The sequence below is a fragment of the Pseudophryne corroboree genome, chromosome 10 (assembly GCF_028390025.1).
Source record: "Pseudophryne corroboree isolate aPseCor3 chromosome 10, aPseCor3.hap2, whole genome shotgun sequence".
NCBI classification, from domain to species: Eukaryota; Metazoa; Chordata; class Amphibia; order Anura; family Myobatrachidae; genus Pseudophryne; species Pseudophryne corroboree.
Window position 1 is genome coordinate 4,633,631 of NC_086453.1, and position 24,362 is coordinate 4,657,992.

Here is a 24,362-nt window from a genome sequence, read left to right on the forward strand (position 1 = left end):
TTAAATATACACTGAGCCTGTGCCCTGCACAGACTCTACATACTCAGGCACTGCAGTGCCTTCCCTAGCCCTGCAGCCTGGCTGTTAGGGCTCTCTGGGTGCTGGAGGTATGGGGCTGGCTTCCCCCATCCTCCAGCCTGCTTTTCTGCCTCTGGGGTTCCAGGGAGCTGGCTCTCCCTGTCCCCCCAGGGTGGCACTAACCAGTGGCCTCGCCGCACGCAGCGGCGCACCCCCCTGTACCTAAGCCCGGCGGCCCGGGACACTTGTCCTGGCCGCCGTGACTCTGGCTTTGTTGTGGTGCTGGGGCGCCGGGAGCGTAGCTCCCGGACCCCAGCGCTCATCATCTGGCTTGGCCGCCTAATGTGCCCACGCCGCTAGGGAGCCGGCTAGCCCGGTCCCCCATGAGCGGCGCCTGTCTGTTAGCCTCGCTGCAGTGTCCGGCGGGGAGCCGGGCTGCAGCGCACCCCCCTCGCCGACTAGCAGCCCGGGACGTCCGTCCCGGCTGCTGCGGCTGGCCACCCGTGCTGGGCTGAGGCGCTGGGAGCAGAGCTCCCGGCCCCCAGCGGCGGCTCGTACAGAGAGCACTGCAGCGGGAGCCGAGCTCCCAGCCGCAGCGCTCACCCTTCTCCCCGGCGCGCACACTCCAGTGCGCCCGGGGCTACACTGACCGCTGCCGGGAGCGGAGCTCCCGGACTCCGGCGGTCAGCGGCTGCCTCCTCTCCCCCGGCGCGCACACACTGCTGAGCGCGCCGGGGGCTGTGCTCCCTGCCGTGGTCTCCGGAGGGGTCCGGGACCACGGCACATATAAAATACATTTTGTACAATGAATAAAACACGGCGCCTAGCGCCCACAACACATTTCAAATTTGGCGCCAAGCGCCCCTTTGTCTTTAGAATGGCGCCGGGCACTAGGGGTTAACCCCTTCAGTGCCGCAGGCGGCCATTCTCCTCGTGGCTGGGGTCCCTCCGGCCACAGAGTGAAATAGTGAAACCTTTGTTTTCTGATGGCTCAATGTACACAAACTTTGTTTAATGCACAAAGTTATTAAAAATATTAGCTAAAATTACCTTCAGGCTGTGTGTATAAGGTGTATATGTAACATAAATACATTCTGTGCTTAGACTTGGGTCCCATCACCATGATATCTCATTATGGTATGCAATTATTCCAAAATACGGAAAAATCCGATATCCAAAATACTTCTGGTCCCAAGCATTTTGGATAAGGGAGACTCAACCTGTATATCTAAGTTTGTGTATATATATATATATATATATATATATATATATCTACCAGTGGTTTTCCGCCTCATCTCACGGTCCCCGCCAATAGGTCATATTTTGATGATATCGGTCTGGGGACGCAGGTGTGATAATTACTGACCCAGCAACACGGATCACCTCACATGTTCATGCGTAAAGACATCCACAAAACATGACCTGTTGGGGGTACCTGGGGACTGGAGCGGAGAACCCTGTTTATACAATCTACTTTATACACATGTTGAGTTACGTATATCACAGGTCGCAGACCCTTATCCACTGATCCAGATGCCAATACTAAACCACTGCATGTCCAGCAAAGGCTGCAGATCTGGTGGAAGCTTTATATTGCTGACACGGTGAGTAAGAGCTCCAGGGAATTGTATTGGCATATTCTGTTCCTGACTAGATGAATAAGAGCCCCTGGAAATACTGCTGGTATATTTAGTTACTGGCAAGGTAAGAGCGCCTGGAAACAACAGAGAGCAAAATGTGATTTAATTGCAGACAGATGTGAGATCAGTAGTGGTTACAAGAGAACACAGACTGCGGCCACTGGCAGCGCCGAGTCCGCGGGCAGAGACATGGCAGAGGGGGGGGGGGGGGTTATTTGCTGGACGTCTGCATCTGCGAACAAAACGCTTCAAACTGCTGCTGCTCCAGCTCCGTCATCACCTTGTTCAGTGCGTAAATCTGTAAGAGAGAGACACGGAATCAGAGACATGTTATTAGCATGTAAGAGGCATGTTATTCACGTGTGTACATAGGTGCAGCACTGTACTGCGGTCAGTCATTAATCACAACAGAGTTCCTGTATGAGGCCTGGAAACCACTTCCTGCCGAGCGGGGGAGACGCCCGAGAGACACACAGCGTGACAGCTGCCCGCCCGAGAGACAGACAGGGAGAGCGGGGGAGACGCCCGAGAGACACACAGCGTGACAGCTGCCCGCCCGAGAGACAGACAGGGAGAGCGGGGGAGACGCCCGAGAGACACACAGCGTGACAGCTGCCCGCCCGAGAGACAGACAGGGAGAGCGGGGGAGACGCCCGAGAGACACACAGCGTGACAGCTGCCCGCCCGAGAGACAGACAGGGAGAGCGGGGGAGACGCCCGAGAGACACACAGCGTGACAGCTGCCCGCCCGAGAGACAGACAGGGAGAGCGGGGGAGACGCCCGAGAGACACACAGCGTGACAGCTGCCCGCCCGAGAGACAGACAGGGAGAGCGGGGGAGACGCCCGAGAGACACACAGCGTGACAGCTGCCCGCCCGAGAGACAGACAGGGAGAGCGGGGGAGACGCCCGAGAGACACACAGTGTGACTGCTGCCCGCCCGAGAGACAGACAGGGAGAGCGGGGGAGACGCCCGAGAGACAGACAGTGTGACTGCTGCCCGCCCGAGAGACAGACAGGGAGAGCGGGGGAGACGCCCGAGAGACACACAGTGTGACTGCTGCCCGCCCGAGAGACAGACAGGGAGAGCGGGGGAGACGCCCGAGAGACAGACAGTGTGACTGCTGCCCGCCCGAGAGACAGACAGGGAGAGCGGGGGAGACGCCCGAGAGACACACAGTGTGACTGCTGCCCGCCCGAGAGACAGACAGGGAGAGCGGGGGAGACGCCCGAGAGACACACAGTGTGACTGCTGCCCGCCCGAGAGACAGACAGGGAGAGCGGGGGAGACGCCCGAGAGACACACAGCGTGACTGCTGCCCGCCCGAGAGACAGACAGGGAGAGCGGGGGAGACGCCCGAGAGACACACAGTGTGACTGCTGCCCGCCCGAGAGACAGACAGGGAGAGCGGGGGAGACGTGGGAGAGAGACACACAGCGTGACTGCTGCCCGCCCGAGAGACAGACAGGGAGAGCGGGGGAGACGTGGGAGAGAGACACACAGCGTGACTGCTGCCCGCCCGAGAGACAGACAGGGAGAGCGGGGGAGACGCCCGAGAGACACACAACGTGACAGCTGCCCGCCCGAGAGACAGACAGGGAGAGCGGGGGAGACGCCCGAGAGACACACAGCGTGACAGCTGCCCGCCCGAGAGACAGACAGGGAGAGCGGGGGGACGCGGGAGAGAGACACACAGCGTGACAGCTGCCCGCCCGAGAGACAGACAGGGAGAGCGGGGGAGACGCCCGAGAGACACACAGCGTGACAGCTGCCCGCCCGAGAGACAGACAGGGAGAGCGGGGGAGACGCCCGAGAGACACACAGCGTGACAGCTGCCCGCCCGAGAGACAGACAGGGAGAGCGGGGGGACGCGGGAGAGAGACACACAGCGTGACAGCTGCCCGCCCGAGAGACAGACAGGGAGAGCGGGGGAGACGTGGGAGAGAGACACACAGCGTGACTGCTGCCCGCCCGAGAGACAGACAGGGAGAGCGGGGGAGACGTGGGAGAGAGACACACAGCGTGACTGCTGCCCGCCCGAGAGACAGACAGGGAGAGCGGGGGAGACGTGGGAGAGAGACACACAGCATCACTGCTGCCCGCCCGAGAGACAGACAGGGAGAGCGGGGGAGACGTGGGAGAGAGACACACAGCATCACTGCTGCCCGCCCGAGAGACAGACAGGGAGAGCGGGGGAGACGCAAGAGAGACACACAGCGTGACTGCTGCCCGCCCGAGAGACAGACAGGGAGAGCGGGGGAGACGTGGGAGAGAGACACACAGCATCACTGCTGCCCGCCCGAGAGACAGACAGGGAGAGCGGGGGGACGCGGGAGAGAGACACACAGTGTGACTTCTGCCCGCCCGAGAGACAGACAGGGAGAGCGGGGGAGACGTGGGAGAGAGACACACAGCGTGACTGCTGCCCGCCCGAGAGACAGACAGGGAGAGCGGGGGAGACGCCCGAGAGACACACAGCGTGACTGCTGCCCGCCCGAGAGACAGACAGGGAGAGCGGGGGGACGCGGGAGAGAGACACACAGTGTGACTGCTGCCCGCCCGAGAGACAGACAGGGAGAGCGGGGGAGACGCCCGAGAGACACACAGCGTGACTGCTGCCCGCCCGAGAGACAGACAGGGAGAGCGGGGGGACGCGGGAGAGAGACACACAGTGTGACTGCTGCCCGCCCGAGAGACAGACAGGGAGAGCGGGGGAGACGTGGGAGAGAGACACACAGCATCAGTGCTGCCCGCCCGAGAGACAGACAGGGAGAGCGGGGGAGACGCGGGAGAGAGACACACAGCATCACTGCTGCCCGCCCGAGAGACAGACAGGGAGAGCGGGGGAGACGTGGGAGAGAGACACACAGCGTGACTGCTGCCCACCCGAGAGACAGACAGGGAGAGCGGGGGAGACGTGGGAGAGAGACACACAGCATCAGTGCTGCCCGCCCGAGAGACAGACAGGGAGAGCGGGGGAGACGCGGGAGAGAGACACACAGCATCACTGCTGCCCGCCCGAGAGACAGACAGGGAGAGCGGGGGAGACGTGGGAGAGAGACACACAGCATCACTGCTGCCCGCCCGAGAGACAGACAGGGAGAGCGGGGGAGACGCGGGAGAGAGACACACAGCATCAGTGCTGCCCGCCCGAGAGACAGACAGGGAGAGCGGGGGAGACGTGGGAGAGAGACACACAGCATCACTGCTGCCCGCCCGAGAGACAGACAGGGAGAGCGGGGGGACGCGGGAGAGAGACACACAGCATCAGTGCTGCCCGCCCGAGAGACAGACAGGGAGAGCGGGGGAGACGTGGGAGAGAGACACACAGCATCACTGCTGCCCGCCCGAGAGACAGACAGGGAGAGCGGGGGAGACGTGGGAGAGAGACACACAGCATCAGTGCTGCCCGCCCGAGAGACAGACAGGGAGAGCGGGGGAGACGTGGGAGAGAGACACACAGCATCACTGCTGCCCGCCCGAGAGACAGACAGGGAGAGCGGGGGGACGCGGGAGAGAGACACACAGTGTGACTTCTGCCCGCCCGAGAGACAGACAGGGAGAGCGGGGGAGACGTGGGAGAGAGACACACAGCTTCACTGCTGCCCGCCCGAGAGACAGACAGGGAGAGCGGGGGAGACGCGGGAGAGAGACACACAGCATCACTGCTGCCCGCCCGAGAGACAGACAGGGAGAGCGGGGGAGACGTGGGAGAGAGACACACAGCATCACTGCTGCCCGCCCGTGAGACAGACAGGGAGAGCGGGGGAGACGTGGGAGAGAGACACACAGCATCACTGCTGCCCGCCCGAGAGACAGACAGGGAGAGCGGGGGGACGCGGGAGAGAGACACACAGTGTGACTTCTGCCCGCCCGAGAGACATGTCCAGAGACAGGGAGAGCGGGGGGACGTGTGCCAGGATCTGAGAGAGACACACAGTGTGACTGCTGCCTACCAGAGAGACATGTCCAGAGACAGAGAGGGCGAGAGACACACAGCATCACTGCTGCCCGCCCGAGAGACAGACAGGGAGAGCGGGGGAGACGCGGGAGAGAGACACACAGCATCACTGCTGCCCGCCCGAGAGACAGACAGGGAGAGCGGGGGAGACGCGGGAGAGAGACACACAGCATCACTGCTGCCAGCACGAGAGACAGACAGGGAGAGCGGGGGAGACGCGGGAGAGAGACACACAGCATCACTGCTGCCCGCCCGAGAGACATGTCCAGAGACAGGGAGAGCGGGGGGACGTGTGCCAGGATCTGAGAGAGACACACAGTGTGACTGCTGCCTACCAGAGAGACATGTCCAGAGACAGAGAGGGCGAGAGACAGGGAGACGCGGGAGAGAGACTGCTGCCTGCCCGAGAGACATGTCCAGAGACAGACAGGGCGAGAGACAGGGAGAGCGGGGAGACGTGGGAGAGAGACTGCTGCCTGCCTTAGAGACATGTCCAGAGACAGACAGGGCGAGAGACAGGGAGAGCGGGGGAGAGAGACACACAGTGAGACTGCTGCCTGCCCGAGAGACATGTCCAGAGACAGACAGGGCGAGAGACAGGGAGAGCAGAGAGACGGGTGCCAGGATCTGCGAGACACTCAGTGTGACTGCTGCCCGCCCGAGAGACAGACAGGGTGAGAGACAGGGAGAGCGGGGGGGACGTGTGCCAGAATCTGAGAGAGACACACAGTGTGACTGCTGCCTACCAGAGAGACATGTCCAGAGACAGACGGGGCGAGAGACAGGGAGAGCGGGGAGACGGGTGCCAGGATCTGAGAGACACACAGTGTGACTGCTGCCTACCAGAGAGACATGTCCAGAGACAGACGGGGCGAGAGACAGGGAGAGCGGGGAGACGGGTGCTAGGATCTGAGAGACACACAGTGTGACTGCTGCCTACCAGAGAGACATGTCCAGAGACAGACAGGGCGAGAGACAGGGAGAGCAGAGAGACGGGTGCCAGGATCTGAGAGAGACACACAGTGTGACTGCTGCCCGCCCGAGAGACAGACAGGGTGAGAGACAGGGAGAGCGGGGGGACGTGTGCCAGGGTCTGAGAGAGACACATAGCGTGACTGCTGCCTACCAGAGAGACATGTCCAGAGACAGACGGGGCGAGAGACAGGGAGAGCGGGGAGACGGGTGCCAGGATCTGAGAGAGACACATAGCGTGACTGCTGCCTACCAGAGAGACATGTCCAGAGACAGACAGAGCGAGAGACAGGGAGAGCAGGGCCACACGGGGCCTGATAAAGAGGTGGATGCCACAGCCGATGGCGCCCTACTGATGCGCCCGCCTGCTTCTTTACTAATTCACCCACAAACTAAAACCATGAGAAGACAAAGCATCGGTGGCATCATCGGATATTACACCTGCACTACAAGCACAGCTTGTGCGTCTGCACCGCTGCCAGTGTAACTGCAAAACAGATGCTGTCACTGCCCGTCACACACCAGCGAGCCAGCCCCTAACCCGCCAGGAACGCCCACTGGTACTGCCTCTCTCTCCGCCAAAGTCATTGACATTCTGTGACTCCCGGCGTTAACTATTGGGAGGCGTGCGCAGTGCGACTCAGGCACAACTGCAGACTTACATCAGCCTCCTGCATGCCACATGGAGACTGCACCCATCCCTGATTCAAGCCCACAGTGCCGAAAGGAATGCTAGTGCACAGTGGGTGCTGGGGCACAGTATAGGAGGGGGGACGCTGGTGCACAGTGGGTGCTGGGGCACAGTGTAGGAGGGGGGACGCTGGTGCACAGTGGGTGCTGGGGCACAGTGTAGGAGGGGGGACGCTGGTGCACAGTGGGTGCTGGGGCACAGTGTAGGAGAGGGGACGCTTGTGCACAGTGGGTGCTGGGGCATAGTGTAGGAGAGGGAATGCTGGTGCACAGTGGGTGCTGGGGTACAGAGTAGGAGAAGGGACGCTGGTGCACACTGGGTGCTGGGGCACAGTGTAGGAGAGGGAATGCTGGTGCACAGTGGGTGCTGGTGTACAGATTAGGAGAGGGGACGCTGGTGCATAGTGGGTGCTGGGGTACAGTGCAGGAGAGGGGATGCTGGTGCACAGTGGGTGCTGGGGTACAGTCGGAGGGGACGCTGGTGCACAGTGGGTGCTGGGGTACAGAGTAGGATGGGACGCTGGTGCATAGTGGGTGCTGGGGTACAGTGTAGGAGAGGGGATACAGGTGCACAGTGGGTGCTGGGGTACAGAGGCGGAGGGGACACTGGTGCACAGTGGGTGCTGGGGTAGAGTGTAGGAGGGGATGCTGGTGCACAGTGGGTGCTGGGGTACAGAGTCGGAGGGGATGCTGGTGCACAGTGGGTGCTGGGGTACAGATTAGGAGAGGGGACGCTGGTGCACAGTGGGTGCTGGGGTACAGTGTAGGAGAGGGAATGCTGGTGCACAGTGGGTGCTGAGGTACAGATTAGGAGAGGGGACGCTGGTACACAGTGGGTGCTGGGGTACAGTGTAGGAGGGGACGCTGGTACACAGTGGGTGCTAGGGTACAATGTAGGAGGGGACGCTGGTGCACAGTGGGTGCTGGGGTACAGTGTAGGAGGGGATGCTGGTAAACAGTGGGTGCTGGGGTACAGTGTAGGAGAGGGGACGCTGGTGCACAGTGGGTGCTGGGGTAAAGTCGGAGGGGACGCTGGTGCACAGTAGGTGCTTGGGTACAGTGTAGGAGGGGATGCTGGTACACAGTGGGTGCTGGGGTACAGTGTAGGAGGGGATGCTGGTACACAGTGGGTGCTGGGGTACAGTGTAGGAGGGGATGCTGGTACACAGTAGGTGCTGGGGTACAGATTAGGAGAGGGGACGCTGGTGCACAGTGGGTGCTGGGGTGCAGTGTAGGAGAGGGGATGCAGGTGCACAGTGGGTGCTGGGGTACAGAGGCAGAGGGGATGCTGGTGCACAGTGGGTGCTGGGGTACAGTGTAGGAGGGGACGCTGGTGCACAGTGGGTGCTGGGGTACAGATTAGGAGAGGGGATATTGGGAGAGTCAGTAAGTGCAGATATGGGGGTGGAACGCTCACAGTGAATACCAGGCAGCCAGTAAAACAGGCTGAGCAGTCAGGGAGATGTTTGTCAGACCATGGGAACTGCACGGGGTAATCCTGCGCCCTGGGGCAGAAAGAGCTGAGCTGATTCGCCACACCCATCCCTGGCAGCTAGAGTGTTCCTACGAATACACTCATTGGGTTGGTATGTAATCTGCGGCACAGACCACTACACGCTACACGGGACACACAACACGCTAGCTGCTAGTCTGGAAATAGGATATGTCAGATCCTGGTGTTGTCAGTACAGAGCAGAGAACACAGCCGGCGACTGAGCAGTACCTTGCCAAGCCTATTTATAGTATTCCCGGGGGCAGGCTGGGCCTGGTGCAAGGACACAGAGGGGAATAGTGCCATTATGTACCCTGCGTGGGGTAACAATGAATGTATCTGCCCCCCTGCAGCGCAGCACGGATCGCTATATTCCCAGCGCAGAATCTCCCCATCGCTGTTCCCTACATACAGATGCTGCGGATTACAGCAATGGTTCCATCACATTGTCCTCTCCCTAATCCCCGGCGCCCCTCCCTGCAGCTCTCACCATCCGCCCTGCTCTCATTGTCCTCTCTGCCTGCTCCCCTACCCTCATCCTCCTCCCTGCAGCTCTCACCATCCGCCCTGCTCTCATTGTCCTCTCTGCCTGCTCCCCTACCCTCATCCTCCTCCCTGCAGCTCTCACCATCCGCCCTGCTCTCATTGTCCTCTCTGCCTGCTCCCCTACCCTCATCCTCCTCCCTGCAGCTCTCACCATCCGCCCTGCTCTCATTGTCCTCTCTGCCTGCTCCCCTACCCTCATCCTCCTCACCCTGACACTTGCATATGGGAGGGTGGTTGCAGAGGTCCCAGAGCTGGTGGGGAGGGGGGGGGGGATGCTGGGTGGGGAGGAGAGGGGGGGGGGGGGGGGCTGGGACGGCTCTCGCACAATTTAGGAGGAATGTTTTGGAGGGGCGGCTGCTATTGGCTGCTGCAGTTTAGTGTCTCTGGGTGGAGCTCAGCTCTGACTCAACAATTCTGTTTTCCTTCTGCAGTGACTGCACAGGAGAGGACTTGCACAGAATTCCCCAGTCTGCTCCCTCTGCACAGGACAACAGAGTCTGCTCCCTCTGCACAGAATCCCCCCATCTGCTGCTTCTGCACAGGACAACCGAGTCTGCTCCGTCTGCACAAGACAACCGGGTCTGCTCCCTCTGCACAGAATCCCCCAGTCTGCTCCGTCTACACAGAATCCCCCCCTCTGCTTCTTCTGCACAGGACAACCGAGTCTGCTCCCTCTGCACAAGACAACATAGTCTGCTCCGTCTGCACAGAATCCCCCCGTCTGCTCCTTGTGCACAGGACAACCGAGTCTGCACAGGATCCCCCAGTCTGCTCCACCTGCACACAGCTATCGGGTCTGCCCCCTCTGCGCACAGACACAATGTTTCTGGTGAATAATTTTATAAAGGACGTGTCGGGTGGAGGTGGAGGCTCTGGCCAGGGAGGGGGCGCCGGCATTGGGAATATCCTGAAAGGGGTGGTCGGCAGCGTTGCAGGGTCCGGCCAGGGCGGATCAGTCGGTAACATAGTCCAAGGAGCCCTGAGCGGCTTAGCGGGATCCGGACAAGGTGGCGGAGCCGGCAAGTTCCTACAAGGAGCCCTCAGCAGCCTGAGCGGATCTGGTGGATCTGGCGGACAGGCCGGCGGGGCAGGGAAACTTTTTGCAGGACCCGCCGGGGCTGGGGCGTCAGGCGGACAAGGAATGAACATACTTGGAAGTATTCTGGGCGTCATCGGTAATGCAATTGCAAATTACAAGCCGGAGCCTCCTCCAGTGCCGACCGCCAACAGCTACCTGCAAGAGGCGACAGAGAACGACGAGCAGCGGCAGTTCCGACGCCTCTTTAAGCAGCTGGCGGGAGAAGACATGCAGGTCTCCCCGGTAGAGCTGCAGAATGTCCTGAACAAGGTGGTGGCCAAGCACCAGGACTTAAAGACTGACGGCTTCAGCATAGACACGTGCCGCAGTATGGTCGCGGTCATGGACAGCGACGGGACAGGCAAACTGGGCTTCGAGGAGTTCAAGTATCTGTGGAATAACATTAAGAAGTGGCAATGCATCTACAAGCAGTTCGATACGGAGAAGACGGGCTACATCCCGGCCTCCGCCATGCCAGGGGCTGTGGAGGCTGCCGGCTTCAAGCTCAACGAGCAGCTCCACCAGCTGCTGGTCCGCCGGTACGCCGACAACAAGGGGAACGTGAACTTTGACAGTTTCATCAGCAGTCTGGTGCGGATGGATTGCATGTTCCGGGCCTTCCAAGCCCTGGACAGGTCTGGAACGGGAGAGGTCCAGGTGAGGCTGCCGGAATGGCTGAAGATGACCATCTACTCCTAGGGACACCAGCACACCTGGCCAGGTATGGAGGCCGGGCGGATGGCGGCTGTCATTGCTGTACGCTGCTGCTTCTCTCCTTATACAATAAATGCAGAATGTACGGACGGATCCGCGGCCTGGACATTCCCGTTACTGAGAGAGGGGGGGGGGGGGGGGGGGTTACCGTAATAATGCACTCACTTTAACCCCTTCAGTGCCCGGGCTGGCTGGAGGCAGTGCAGGAGTTACTGGAGGAGTCTGGCTGTCTGAGCCGGGGATCTCTCTGTAGAGTCTGGCAGACACCGTCCGTGTCATCTGCGGAAGCTGCGGCACTTAATGGGTTAAATGTAACCAGATCTGGACTAACTGTGTCGTTCCCCCCCGTACAGTCACAGACAGAGGTACTCCCAGTGCTGAGAGCTGCCACACTTAGGGGTGCATTTACTAAAGTGCGGGCGTACAGAAGTCCACGGCGGCAACCAATCAGATTCTAGCTTTTATCTTCTAGATGGTGCTAGATAAGTGATAAGTATAAACCCGCACCTTAGTAAATACACCCCTGCTGCTCTGTCAGGATGCAGTGTACAATGTAATGCCAGTCACTAGGGGGCGCTGTAACCAGACACGGCTGATGTGCAGAGCTGTATGCGGTTAAAATACCGCTCGTCGGGATCCCGGTTGTCTCAGTACCGACGCCGGGATCCCGATAGGGGTACTATACCGGCGCCAGAATACCGGCGAGGTAGGTGATTCTCCCTCTGTGGGTGTCAGAGGGTCACATGCAGGGGGGTGTCACATAAACAGTAGATGTCATATGTAATGGGGGTGTGACATGAAGGGGGAGGAGCCACAGAGTGGGCCATCACATAGCGCTGGGTAACGGTACAACATATCACTGCGCACTGTATATCAAAGCACAGTGTATGGTGATACAATATATCATCTCACACTGCAATGTAGCTCTGAGCTAGGACACGCCCCTCCCACACCTACCTCTCTGCACATGTTACATCTGCCCCCTGCAGTGCAGCATGGTGTTACCCAGGTGCTCAGTAACTGGCTGCTTCTGCATGTAGCCCAGGCATGCTGGGCAGCTCTATTCTCACACTGCAATGTAGCTCTGAGCTAGGACACGCCCCTCCCAAACCTAACTCTCTGCACATGTCACATTTGCCCCCCTGCAGTGCAGCATGGTGTTATCCAGGTGCTCAGTTACTGGCTGCTTCTGCGTGTAGCCCACACATGCTGGGCAGCTTTATTCTCACACTGCAAAGTAGCTCTGAGCTAGGACATGTCCCCCCCACACCTAACTCTCTGCACATGTTACATCTGCCCCCTGCAGCACAGCATGGTGTTACCCAGGTGCTCAGTTACTGGCTGCTTCTGCGTGTAGCCCACACATGCTGTGCAGCTTTATTCTCACATTGCAATGTAGATCTGAGCTAGGACACGCCTGTCCCACACTTAACTCTCTGCACATGTTACACCTGCCTCCTGCAGTGCCGCTTGGTGTTACTCAGGTACTCAGTTACTGGCTGCTTCTCCATGTAGCCCACACATGCTGGGCAGCTTTATTCTCACACTGCAATGTAGCTCTGAGCTAGGACACGCCTCTCCCACACCTAGCTCTCTGCACACGTTACATCTGTCCCCCTGCAGTGCAGCATGATGTTACCCATGTGCTCAGTTACTGGCTGCTTCTGCATGTAGCCCACCCATGCTGGGCAGCTTTATTCTCACACTGCAATGTAGATCTGAGCTAGGACACACCCCTCCCACACCTAACTCTCTGCACATGTTACATCTGTCCCCCTGCAGAGCAGCATGGTGTTACCCAGGTGCTCAATTACTGGCTGCTTCTGCATGTAGCCCACACATGCTGTGCAGCTTTATTCTCACATTGCAATGTAGAGCTGAGCTAGGACACGCCTGTCCCACACTTAACTCTCTGCACGTGTTACATCTGCCCCCTGCAGTGCCGCATGGTGTTACCAGGGGCACAGTTACTGGCTGCTTCTGCATGTAGCCCACACATGCTGGGCGGCTTTATTCTCACACTGCAATGTAGATGTGTGCTAGGACACGCCCCTCCCACACCTTCTCTCTGCACATGTTACATCTGCCCCCCTGCAGTGCAGCGTGGTGTTACCCAGGTGCTCAGTTACTGGCTGCTTCTGCATGAGCTCACACATGCTGGGCAGCTTTATTCTCACACTGCAATGTAGATCTGAGCTAGGACACGCCCCTCCCACACCTAGCTCTCTGCACACGTTACATCTGTCCCCCTGCAGTGCAGCATGATGTTACCCATGTGCTCAGTTACTGGCTGCTTCTGCATGTAGCCCACCCATGCTGGGCAGCTTTATTCTCACACTGCAATGTAGATCTGAGCTAGGACACACCCCTCCCACACCTAACTCTCTGCACATGTTACATCTGTCCCCCTGCAGAGCAGCATGGTGTTACCCAGGTGCTCAATTACTGGCTGCTTCTGCATGTAGCCCACACATGCTGTGCAGCTTTATTCTCACACTACAATGTAGATCTGAGCTAGGATACGCCTCTATCACACCTAACTCTTTGCACATGTTACACCTGCCTCCTGCAGTGCCGCTTGGTGTTACTCAGGTACTCAGTTACTGGCTGCTTCTCCTACATGGAGGGCAGCTTTATTCTCACACTGCAATGTAGCTCTGAGCTAGGACACGCCTCTCCCACACCTAGCTCTCTGCACATGTTACATCTGTCCCCATGCAGTGCAGCGTGGTGTTACCCAGGTGCTCAGTTACTGGCTGCTTCTGCATGAGCTCACACATGCTGGGCAGCTTTATTCTCACACTGCAATGTAGATCTGAGCTAGGACACGCCCCTCCCACACCTAACTCTCTGCACATGTTACATCTGTCCTCCTGCAGTGCAGCATGGTGTTACCCAGGTGCTCAGTTACTGGTTGCTTCTGCATGTAGCCCACACATGCTGGGCAGCTTTATTCTCACACTACAATGTAGATCTGAGCTAGGATACGCCTCTATCACACCTAACTCTTTGCACATGTTACACCTGCCTCCTGCAGTGCCGCTTGGTGTTACTCAGGTACTCAGTTACTGGCTGCTTCTCCTACATGGAGGGCAGCTTTATTCTCACACTGCAATGTAGCTCTGAGCTAGGACACGCCTCTCCCACACCTAGCTCTCTGCACATGTTACATCTGTCCCCATGCAGTGCAGCATGATGTTACCCAGGTGCTCAGTTACTGGCTGCTTCTGCATGTAGCCCACCCATGCTGGGCAGCTTTATTCTCACACTGCAATGTAGATCTGAGCTAGGACACGCCCCTCCCACACCTAACTCTCTACACATGTTACATCTGTCCCCCTGCAGTGCAGCATGGTGTTACCCAGGTGCTCAATTACTGGCTGCTTCTGCATGTAGCCCACACATGCTGTGCAGCTTTATTCTCACATTGCAATGTAGCTCTGAGCTAGGACACGCCTCTCCCACACCTAGCTCTCTGCACATGTTACATCTGTCCCCATGCAGTGCAGCATGATGTTACCCAGGTGCTCAGTTACTGGCTGCTTCTGCATGTAGCCCACCCATGCTGTGCAGCTTTATTCTCACACTGCAATGTAGATCTGAGCTAGGACACACCCCTCCCACACCTAACTCTCTACACATGTTACATCTGTCCCCCTGCAGTGCAGCATGGTGTTACCCAGGTGCTCAATTACTGGCTGCTTCTGCATGTAGCCCACACATGCTGTGCAGCTTTATTCTCACACTGCAATGTAGATCTGAGCTAGGACACGCCCCTCCCACACCTAACTCTCTGCACATGTTACATCTGCCAGAAAGGCCATGTATTACAGGACAGTGTATGGTATCACACAACAGCACAATGATACAATAAATAGGGAATAGAGACCAGTACAGTTTTCTGAAAGCTACACTGACCCCAAATGCTAAAACTGGTATAAATCCACATGGACTACGTTTGGGAATAGTAACCCGTGCCGCGCGCAGCTCGCCATACAAGAGGACGCAGTGCAGTAGCTGCGGTTCCCTGTGCACAGATGGTGAAAACACGATTTTTTTTTAAAAAATGTTGTTTCGACTTTTTTTTTATCGACCATTTCCTGTGTTGACCATATGGGGTCAACCTAATGATCGACCTAGACACGTAGATCTTCTATAGCAGCAGTCGCCGTCCTCCCCATGAATGGAACAACTGATAAGTGGGACTCAGACGCAGACCAGGACCCCCGCAGACCAGGGCCGCCAATGGCGCAGTCTGATAATAGAAGGTAATTATCCACAGGGTGGCGCCACACTCTTCCACCCAGCCTGAACACACCACCGTGTAGGGGGCATAGGGCCTGACGGCAGGTGCCAATCCCCATCACGGGAACACCCCAGGTTACAGCGCCCCCATAACCAAGGGTGGTACAGGTATTTCCATCACACAGATGAGAGGCATGTATGGGATCAGTAGCTGGAGGGTGTGCTGATCCTTGTAGTGCATTACTGGAGGTAAGCTGGCTCTCTGTAGAAACACTTACATGTATGAGGCGCAGTAGGTGCTATTATTATGCAGCGCAGAGACGCCGCGCCAAGACTTACCATACGTGCGCAGATGTACTTACTGAGGTCTCTGCATTACTGTTATCATGTAGCTGCATGTCTCCTGTGCTGGCGCAATGCTGAGCGCGGGGGGGAACTGGGGGCCAGACGGAGTAAGGGGGGTGTACCGGCTCCCCGGCTGAGAGTAGGGGTACACTCTATATAACGCCATCATTTACAGGTAAGCCGGCCACCCCGGACCCAGTGCCCCCCAGCAGATGCCAGTCACCACCACAGACACCTCAGACCCCAGTGCCCCCCAGCAGATGCCAGTCACCGCCTCAGACCCAGTGCCCCCCAGCAGATGCCAGTCACCACCACAGACACCTCAGACCCCAGTGCCCCCCAGCAGATGCCAGTCACCGCCTCAGACCCAGTGCCCCCCAGCAGATGCCAGTCACCGCCACACAGACACCTCAGACCCCAGTGCCCCCCAGCAGATGCCAGTCACCGCCACACAGACACCTCAGACCCCAGTGCCCCCCAGCAGATGCCAGTCACCGCCACAGAGACACCTCAGACCCCAGTGCCCCCCAGCAGATGCCAGTCACCACCACAGAGACGGCTCAGACCCCAGTGCCCCCCAGCAGATGCCAGTCACCGCCACAGAGACACTTCAGACCCCAGTGCCCCCCAGCAGATGCCAGTCACGGCCTCAGAGACGGCTCAGACCCCAGTGCTCCCCAGCAGATGCCAGTCACCACCACAGAGACGGCTCAGACCCCAGTGCCCCCCAGCAGATGCCAGTCACCACCACAGAGACGGCTCAGACCCCAGTGCCCCCCAGCAGATGCCAGTCACCGCCACAGAGACACCTCAGACCCCAGTGCCCCCCAGCAGATGCCAGTCACCACCACAGAGACACCTCAGACCCCAGTGCCCCCCAGCAGATGCCAGTCACCACCACAGAGACGGCTCAGACCCCAGTGCCCCCCAGCAGATGCCAGTCACCACCACAGACACCTCAGACCCCAGTGCCCCCCAGCAGATGCCAGTCACCGCCACAGAGACGGCTCAGACCCCAGTGCCCCCCAGCAGATGCCAGTCACCACCACAGAGACACCTCAGACCCCAGTGCCCCCCAGCAGATGCCAGTCACCACCACAGAGACGGCTCAGACCCCAGTGCCCCCCAGCAGATGCCAGTCACCGCCACAGAGACACCTCAGACCCCAGTGCCCCCCAGCAGATGCCAGTCACCGCCACAGAGACACCTCAGACCCCAGTGCCCCCCAGCAGATGCCAGTCACCGCCACAGAGACACTTCAGACCCCAGTGCCCCCCAGCAGATGCCAGTCACCACCACAGAGACGGCTCAGACCCCAGTGCCCCCCAGCAGATGCCAGTCACCGCCACAGAGACACCTCAGACCCCAGTGCCCCCCAGCAGATGCCAGTCACCGCCACAGAGACACCTCAGACCCCAGTGCCCCCCAGCAGATGCCAGTCACCGCCACAGAGACACTTCAGACCCCAGTGCCCCCCAGCAGATGCCAGTCACCGCCACAGAGACACCTCAGACCCCAGTGCCCCCCAGCAGATGCCAGTCACCGCCACAGAGACACTTCAGACCCCAGTGCCCCCCAGCAGATGCCAGTCACGGCCTCAGAGACGGCTCAGACCCCAGTGCCCCCCAGCAGATGCCAGTCACCACCTCAGAGACACCTCAGACCCCAGTGCCCCCCAGCAGATGCCAGTCACCGCCACAGAGACACTTCAGACCCCAGTGCCCCCCAGCAGATGCCAGTCACGGCCTCAGAGACGGCTCAGACCCCAGTGCCCCCCAGCAGATGCCAGTCACCACCTCAGAGACACCTCAGACCCCAGTGCCCCCCAGCAGATGCCAGTCACCACCTCAGAGACACCTCAGACCCCAGTGCCCCCCAGCAGATGCCAGTCACCGCCACAGAGACACTTCAGACCCCAGTGCCCCCCAGCAGATGCCAGTCACGGCCTCAGAGACGGCTCAGACCCCAGTGCCCCCCAGCAGATGCCAGTCACCGCCACAGAGACACTTCAGACCCCAGTGCCCCCCAGCAGATGCCAGTCACGGCCTCAGAGACGGCTCAGACCCCAGTGCCCCCCAGCAGATGCCAGTCACCACCTCAGAGACACCTCAGACCCCAGTGCCCCCCAGCAGATGCCAGTCACCGCCACAGAGACACTTCAGACCCCAGTGCCCCCCAGCAGATGCCAGTCACGGCCTCAGAGACGGCTCAGACCCCAGTGCCCCCCAGCAGATGCCAGTCACCACCTCAGAGACACCTCAGACCCCAGTGCCCCCCAGCAGATGCCAGTCACCACCTCAGAGACACCTCAGACCCCAGTGCCCCCCAGCAGATGCCAGTCACCGCCACAGAGACACTTCAGACCCCAGTGCCCCCCAGCAGATGCCAGTCACGGCCTCAGAGACGGCTCAGACCCCAGTGCCCCCCAGCAGATGCCAGTCACCACCACAGACACACCTCAGACCCCAGTGCCCCCCAGCCGATGCCAGTCACCACCTCAGACCTCAGTGCCCCCCAGCAGATGCCAGTCACCGCCACAGAGACACCTCAGACCCCAGTGCCCCCCAGCAGATGCCAGTCACGGCCTCAGAGACGGCTCAGACCCCAGTGCTGGGGTTGGGGGGAGAGAGGATATGAAAATGCAGCAATATAACATTATATTTCCCCTCAGATCCTAATAGCAGCAGCAGCATTGTACCAAAAACCTCTCATCTACACGGTGCAGTGCATGCAGGGTCAGCTGTTATATCAGGGTGTAGTAAGATGGCGGATAGAGAGGGGCTGTCACGGTGTAGAAAGATGGCGTACACAGCGACTATATTAGGGTGTAGTAAAATGGCGGACACAGCAGCGCTGTCTGGGTGTAGTAAGATGGCGGATACAGCTTTATCACGGTGTAGTAAGATGGCGGAAACAGCGGCTATACAAGGATGTAGTAAGATGGCGGACATAGCGACTATATCAAGGTGTAGTAAGATGGCGGCCTCAGCGGCTACTATACAGGGTGTAGTAAGATGACGGGCACAGCGGCCTCAGCGGCTACTTTACAGGGAGTAGAAAGATGGCGGACTCAGCGGCTACTATACAGGGTGTAGTAAGATGGCAGGAACAGCGGCGTTATCAGGGTGTAGTAAGATGGCGGACTCAGCGGCTACTATACAGGGTGTAGTAAGATGGCGGGCACAGCGGCGCAGTCAGGGTGTAGTAAGATGGAGGGCGCCTCCCGGTGTAATAGTACCCCCGTCACGTACCTCCGCTCGCTGCCGCTGTTTCAGCTCCTGCTGGGCGCTCTTCTGTTTGGCTTTCTCCAGGCGGGACAGCGCGTCCCTGGCTTTGGATTTGTCCCTCCGGCCCGGGGTCTCCATGGCGGCCGCTATCTCCGGAAATACTCCGAGCCTGCGGTGCACCCGCCCGTGCGCGACCCCGCCTGACACTACTGCGCATGCGCTGTTCTGTCACCCTTCCCCCCCCGTACCTAATCTCAGTATCAGCACCACAGCCAGCCTTTCCCTGGGCACCCCCATACCAGTAACACCATCACCTGGAGACACCCCATACCAGTAACACCATGGCCTGGAATCTCCCCCATACCAGTAACACCATCACCTGGAGACACCCCATACCAGTAACACCATGGCCTGGACACCCCCATACCAGTAACACCATGGCCTGGAGACACCCCCATACCAGTAACACCATGGCCTGGAGACACCCCCATACCAGTAACACCATGGCCTGGAGACACCCCCATACCAGTAACACCATGGCCTGGAGACACCCCCATACCAGTAACACCATGGCCTGGAGACACCCCCATACCAGTAACACCATGGCCTGGAGACACCCCATACCAGTAACACCATGGCCTGGAGACACCCCATACCAGTAACACCATGGCCTGGAGACACCCCCATACCAGTAACACCATGGCCTGGAGACATCCCCATACCAGTAACACCATGGCCTGGAGACATCCCCATACCAGTAACACCATGGCCTGGAGACCATACCAGTAACACCATGGCCTGGAGACCATACCAGTAACACCATGGCCTGGAATCACCCCCATACCAGTAACACCATAGCCTGGAGACACCCCATACCAGTAACACCATGGCCTGGAGACACCCCCATACCAGTAACACCATGGCCTGGAGACACCCCCATACCAGTAACACCATGGCCTGGAATCACCCCCATACCAGTAACACCATGGCCTGGAGACACCCCCATACCAGTAACACCATGGCCTGGAATCACCCCCATACCAGTAACACCATGGCCTGGAGACACCCCCATACCAATAACACCATGGCCTGGAGACACCCCCATACCAGTAACACCATGGCCTGGAGACACCCCCATACCAGTAACACCATGGCCTGGAGACATCCTCATACCAGTGACGTGCGGTGGGGTGAGGCAGGTGAGGCACAGCTTTTCCTGTCATACTTACGTATGTACCAGAGTTTTGATTGTATAAAGTATATGAAAAATACAAAGAATATGTTTGAAATCTCTTCATAATATTTTTTATACCCAAAACTCTAGAGTAAAAAGTCTATGGCAGGTGGACCCCAGTACCATTAACACCATGGCCTAGACCCCAATACCAGTAACACCATGGTCTGGACCCCAATACTAGTTACACCAGGCCTGGACCCCAATACCAGTAACACCAGACCTGAACCCCAATACCAGTAACACCATGGCCTGGAGCCCCATACCAGTAACACCATGGCCTGGTCCCCAATACCGGTGACACCAGGCCTGGACCCCAATACCAGTAACACCAGACCTGGACCCCAATACCAGTACACCATGGCTTGGACCTCATACCAGTAACACCATAAGAAAACACACTGACTACAGGAGTGTGACACCCTGTAGAAAATCAAGAGCGCTGTCCGCACTGATAAAGGAGACTATTTACTATACAATTAAAATATTGACAATATCAAATTGTTAATAAATTTTATTTATTTTTAATAAAAATTGTTAAGTAGTACAACCTGACTGGCCTTCAATCAGCCTATATATGCATAATTAATATCATGAAATAGACAATTCATATACAACCATTATTATGGCAATGTGTTACTGAAATTATGAGGCTTAGAATTTGATGCAACTATAATTCATAATGTCCACTTGTTGGAAGATGAAAAGGCTATAAATAGCGTTCCAAACACTGGATGTGTTTGGAGGTCCTCAGTTCTTTAAATGTTTCAATTTGAACATGTGTGCACACATATAGCAATTTAATGAATAGTTACCATCCACGGATAATATGGGTTCACCTCCAGGATAATGAATAAATGCTGTGACAGTCCCGAATTCAGAAACTCCCTCTGCTGGTGCTTAACCGTCAGTTGCAGAATATCTGGAGAAGATGTCAGTGGGGACTCATCCACAGTGCTCAGGCTCCCTCTGCTGGCAATCAGCCCAAATTGCAGGTGCACTGATAGGTATCAAACCACACGACGGTGTTTCAGTCAGTGATTGGAGATGAATATCCTGGGTACCGGTCACTCAAAAACGCGTTTCTCCGCCTTCTAAGTCCTCTCAGCGGCTTCCTCAGTTTGAAATCAAACTGAGGAAGCCGCTGAGAGGACTTAGAAGGCGGAGAAACGCGTTTTTGAGTGACCGGTACCCAGGATATTCATCTCCAATCACCGACTGAAACACCGTCGTGTGGTTTGATACCTATCAGTGCACCTGCAATTTGGGCTGATTGCCAGCAGAGGGAGCCTGAGCACTGTGGATGAGTCCCCACTGACATCTTCTCCAGATATTCTGCAACTGACGGTTAAGCACCAGCAGAGGGAGTTTCTAAATTCGGGACTGTCACAGCATTTATTCATTATCCTGGAGGTGAACCCATATTATCCGTGGATGGTAACTATTCATTAAATTGCTATATGTGTGCACACATGTTCAAATTGAAACATTTAAAGAACTGAGGACCTCCAAACACATCCAGTGTTTGGAACGCTATTTATAGCCTTTTCATCTTCCAACAAGTGGACATTATGAATTATAGTTGCATCAAATTCTAAGCCTCATAATTTCAGTAACACATTGCCATAATAATGGTTGTATATGAATTGTCTATTTCATGATATTAATTATGCATATATAGGCTGATTGAAGGCCAGTCAGGTTGTACTACTTAATAAATTTTATTTATTTTTAATAAAAATTGTTAACAATTTGATATTGTCAATATTTTAATTGTATAGTAAATAGTCTCCTTTATCAGTGCGGACAGCGCTCTTGATTTTCTACAGGGTGTCACACTCCTGTAGTCAGTGTGTTTTCTTTTGGTTTTTGTGAGGATTGCAATTATCCTTTATTAGGAGCAGCAGTCCGCATTGTTATTTGATCTCCATCTTCCTGGTGGGAACCAGCGCCCAGGGGTATACACACCAGTCCACACACGGTGGTGTGGGGGTGGTTGTGTATACATTTAGTAACACCATAGCCTGGACCCCAATACCAGTAACACCATGGCCTGGACACCAATACCAGTAACACAAAGCCAGGGCACCCCCATATCAGTAACACCCAGGCCATGCTGTTCCTTCATACCAGTAACACCGTGGCCTTGGCACCCCCATATCAGTAACACCATGGCCTGGGCCCCAATACCAGTAACACCAGGTCTGGGCACCCCCATACCAGTAACACAAAGCCAGGGCACCCCCATATCAGTAACACCAAGCCTGGACCCCTATACCAGTAATACCATGGCCTGGGCCCCCATACCAGTAACACCAGGCCTGGACCCCAATACGAGTAACCCCATGGCCTGGACCCCAATACCAGTAACATACCTCCAAACATGATCTTCTCCATCAGGGACACAATGCTCTGCTCCTGGACTGCTTTCTCACTGTATGATTACCATCACCTGTGCTGTACCCTAACACTGACCCAATGCTCATACCTATGTCATACCTCCCAACATGACCTCTCCAGAAGGACACAATGCTCTGCTCCTGCTCTTCCCTCTTACTGTATGATTACCATCACCTGTGCTGTACCCTAACACTGACCCAATGCTCATACCTATGTTATACTTCCCAACATGACCTCTCCAGGAGGACACAATGCTCTGCTCCTGCTCTTCCCTCTTACTGTATGATTACCATCACCTGTGCTGTACCCTAATACTGACCCAGTGCTCATACCTATGTCATACCTCCCAACATGACCTCTCCAGGAGGACACAATGCTCTGCTCCTGCTCTTCCCTCTTACTGTATGATTACCATCACCTGTGCTGTACCCAAACACTGACCCAGTGCTCATACCTATGTCATAACTCCCAACATGACCCTCTCCAGGAGGACACAGTGCTCTGCTCCTGCTCTTCCCTCTTACTGTATGATTACCATCACCTGTGCTGTACCCTAATACTGACCCAGTGCTCATACCTATGTTATACTTCCCAACATGACCTCTCCAGGAGGACACAATGCTCTGCTCCTGCTCTTCCCTCTTACTGTATGATTACCATCACCTGTGCTGCACCCTAATCCTAATACTGACCCAGTGCTCATACCTATGTCATACCTCCCAACATGACCTCTCCAGGAGGACACAATGCTCTGCTCCTGCTCTTCCCTCTTACTGTATGATTACCATCACCTGTGCTGTACCCTAATCCTAATACTGACCCAGTGCTCATACCTATGTCATAACTCCCAACATGACCTCTCCAGGAGGACACAATGCTCTGCTCCTGCTCTTCCCTCTTATTGTATGATTACCATCACCTGTGCTGTTCCCTAATACTGACCCAGTGCTCATACCTATGTCATACCTCCCAACATGACCTCTCCAGGAGGATACAATGCTCTGCTCCTGCTCTTCCCTCTTACTGTATGATTACCATCACCTGTGCTGTACCCTAATACTGACCCAGTGCTCATATCTATGTCATACCTCCCAACATGACCTCTCCAGGAGGACACAATGCTCTGCTCCTGCTCTTCCCTCTTACTGTATGATTACCATCACCTGTGCTGTACCCTAATACTGACCCAGTGCTCATACCTATGTCATACCTCCCAACATGACCTCTCCAGGAGGACACAATGCTCTGCTCCTGCTCTTCCCTCTTACTGTATGATTACCATCACCTGTGCTGTACCCAAACACTGACCCAGTGCTCATACCTATGTCATACCTCCCAACATGGGGGGTCATTCCGAGTTGTTCGCTCGGTAAATTTCTTCGCATCGCAGCGATTTTCCGCTTAGTGCGCATGCGCAATGTTCGCACTGCGACTGCGCCAAGTAAATTTGCTATGCAGTTAGGAATTTTACTCACGGTTTCTCTGACGTCCTAGTGGATGCTGGGAACTCCGTAAGGACCATGGGGAATAGACGGGCTCCGCAGGAGACTGGGCACTCTAAAAGAAAGATTAGGTACTATCTGGTGTGCACTGGCTCCTCCCACTATGACCCTCCTCCCGACCTCAGTTAGATTTCTGTGCCCGGCCGATCTGGATGCACAATAGGGGCTCTCCTGAGCTCCTAGAAAGAAAGTTTATTTTAGGTTTTTTATTTTACAGTGAGACCTGCTGGCAACAGGCTCACTGCATCGAGCCGCATGGAACTGGCCTTGGTGTTCGTTCCCGGAGCCGCGCCGCCG

At 56.8% G+C, this 24,362-nt stretch overlaps 2 protein-coding genes across 2 annotated transcripts; one reads left to right on the plus strand and one right to left on the minus strand.

Moving 5' to 3' along the window:
* Nucleotides 1-1,744: 1,744 nt before the first annotated feature.
* SVBP (small vasohibin binding protein) lies at nt 1,745-19,147 on the minus strand. The gene is made up of 2 exons (XM_063942043.1): nt 18,954-19,147; nt 1,745-1,956 (listed from the first exon to the last, which is right to left on the minus strand). Exons 1-2 carry the CDS (start codon nt 19,065-19,067, stop codon nt 1,870-1,872), a joined length of 201 nt encoding a protein of 66 aa, XP_063798113.1. The 5' UTR covers nt 19,068-19,147; the 3' UTR covers nt 1,745-1,869.
* Nucleotides 8,730-11,205, plus strand: LOC134965715 (calpain small subunit 1-like). The gene is made up of 2 exons (XM_063942037.1): nt 8,730-8,868; nt 9,752-11,205. Exons 1-2 carry the CDS (start codon nt 8,745-8,747, stop codon nt 11,095-11,097), a joined length of 1,470 nt encoding a protein of 489 aa, XP_063798107.1. The 5' UTR covers nt 8,730-8,744; the 3' UTR covers nt 11,098-11,205.
* Nucleotides 19,148-24,362: the final 5,215 nt, after the last annotated feature.

Excerpts from the sequence above, each read along its gene's own strand:
- SVBP (XM_063942043.1), bottom strand. The coding sequence starts at position 19,067 with ATGGAGACCCCGGGCCGGAGGGACAAATCCAAAGCCAGGGACGCGCTG. Across the intron at positions 1,957-18,953 it reads AACAGCGGCAGCGAGCGGAG|ATTTACGCACTGAACAAGGT; the intron begins GTACGTGACGGG and ends TCTCTCTTACAG.
- LOC134965715 (XM_063942037.1), top strand. The coding sequence starts at position 8,745 with ATGTTTGTCAGACCATGGGAACTGCACGGGGTAATCCTGCGCCCTGGG. Across the intron at positions 8,869-9,751 it reads CGAATACACTCATTGGGTTG|TGACTGCACAGGAGAGGACT; the intron begins GTATGTAATCTG and ends TTCCTTCTGCAG.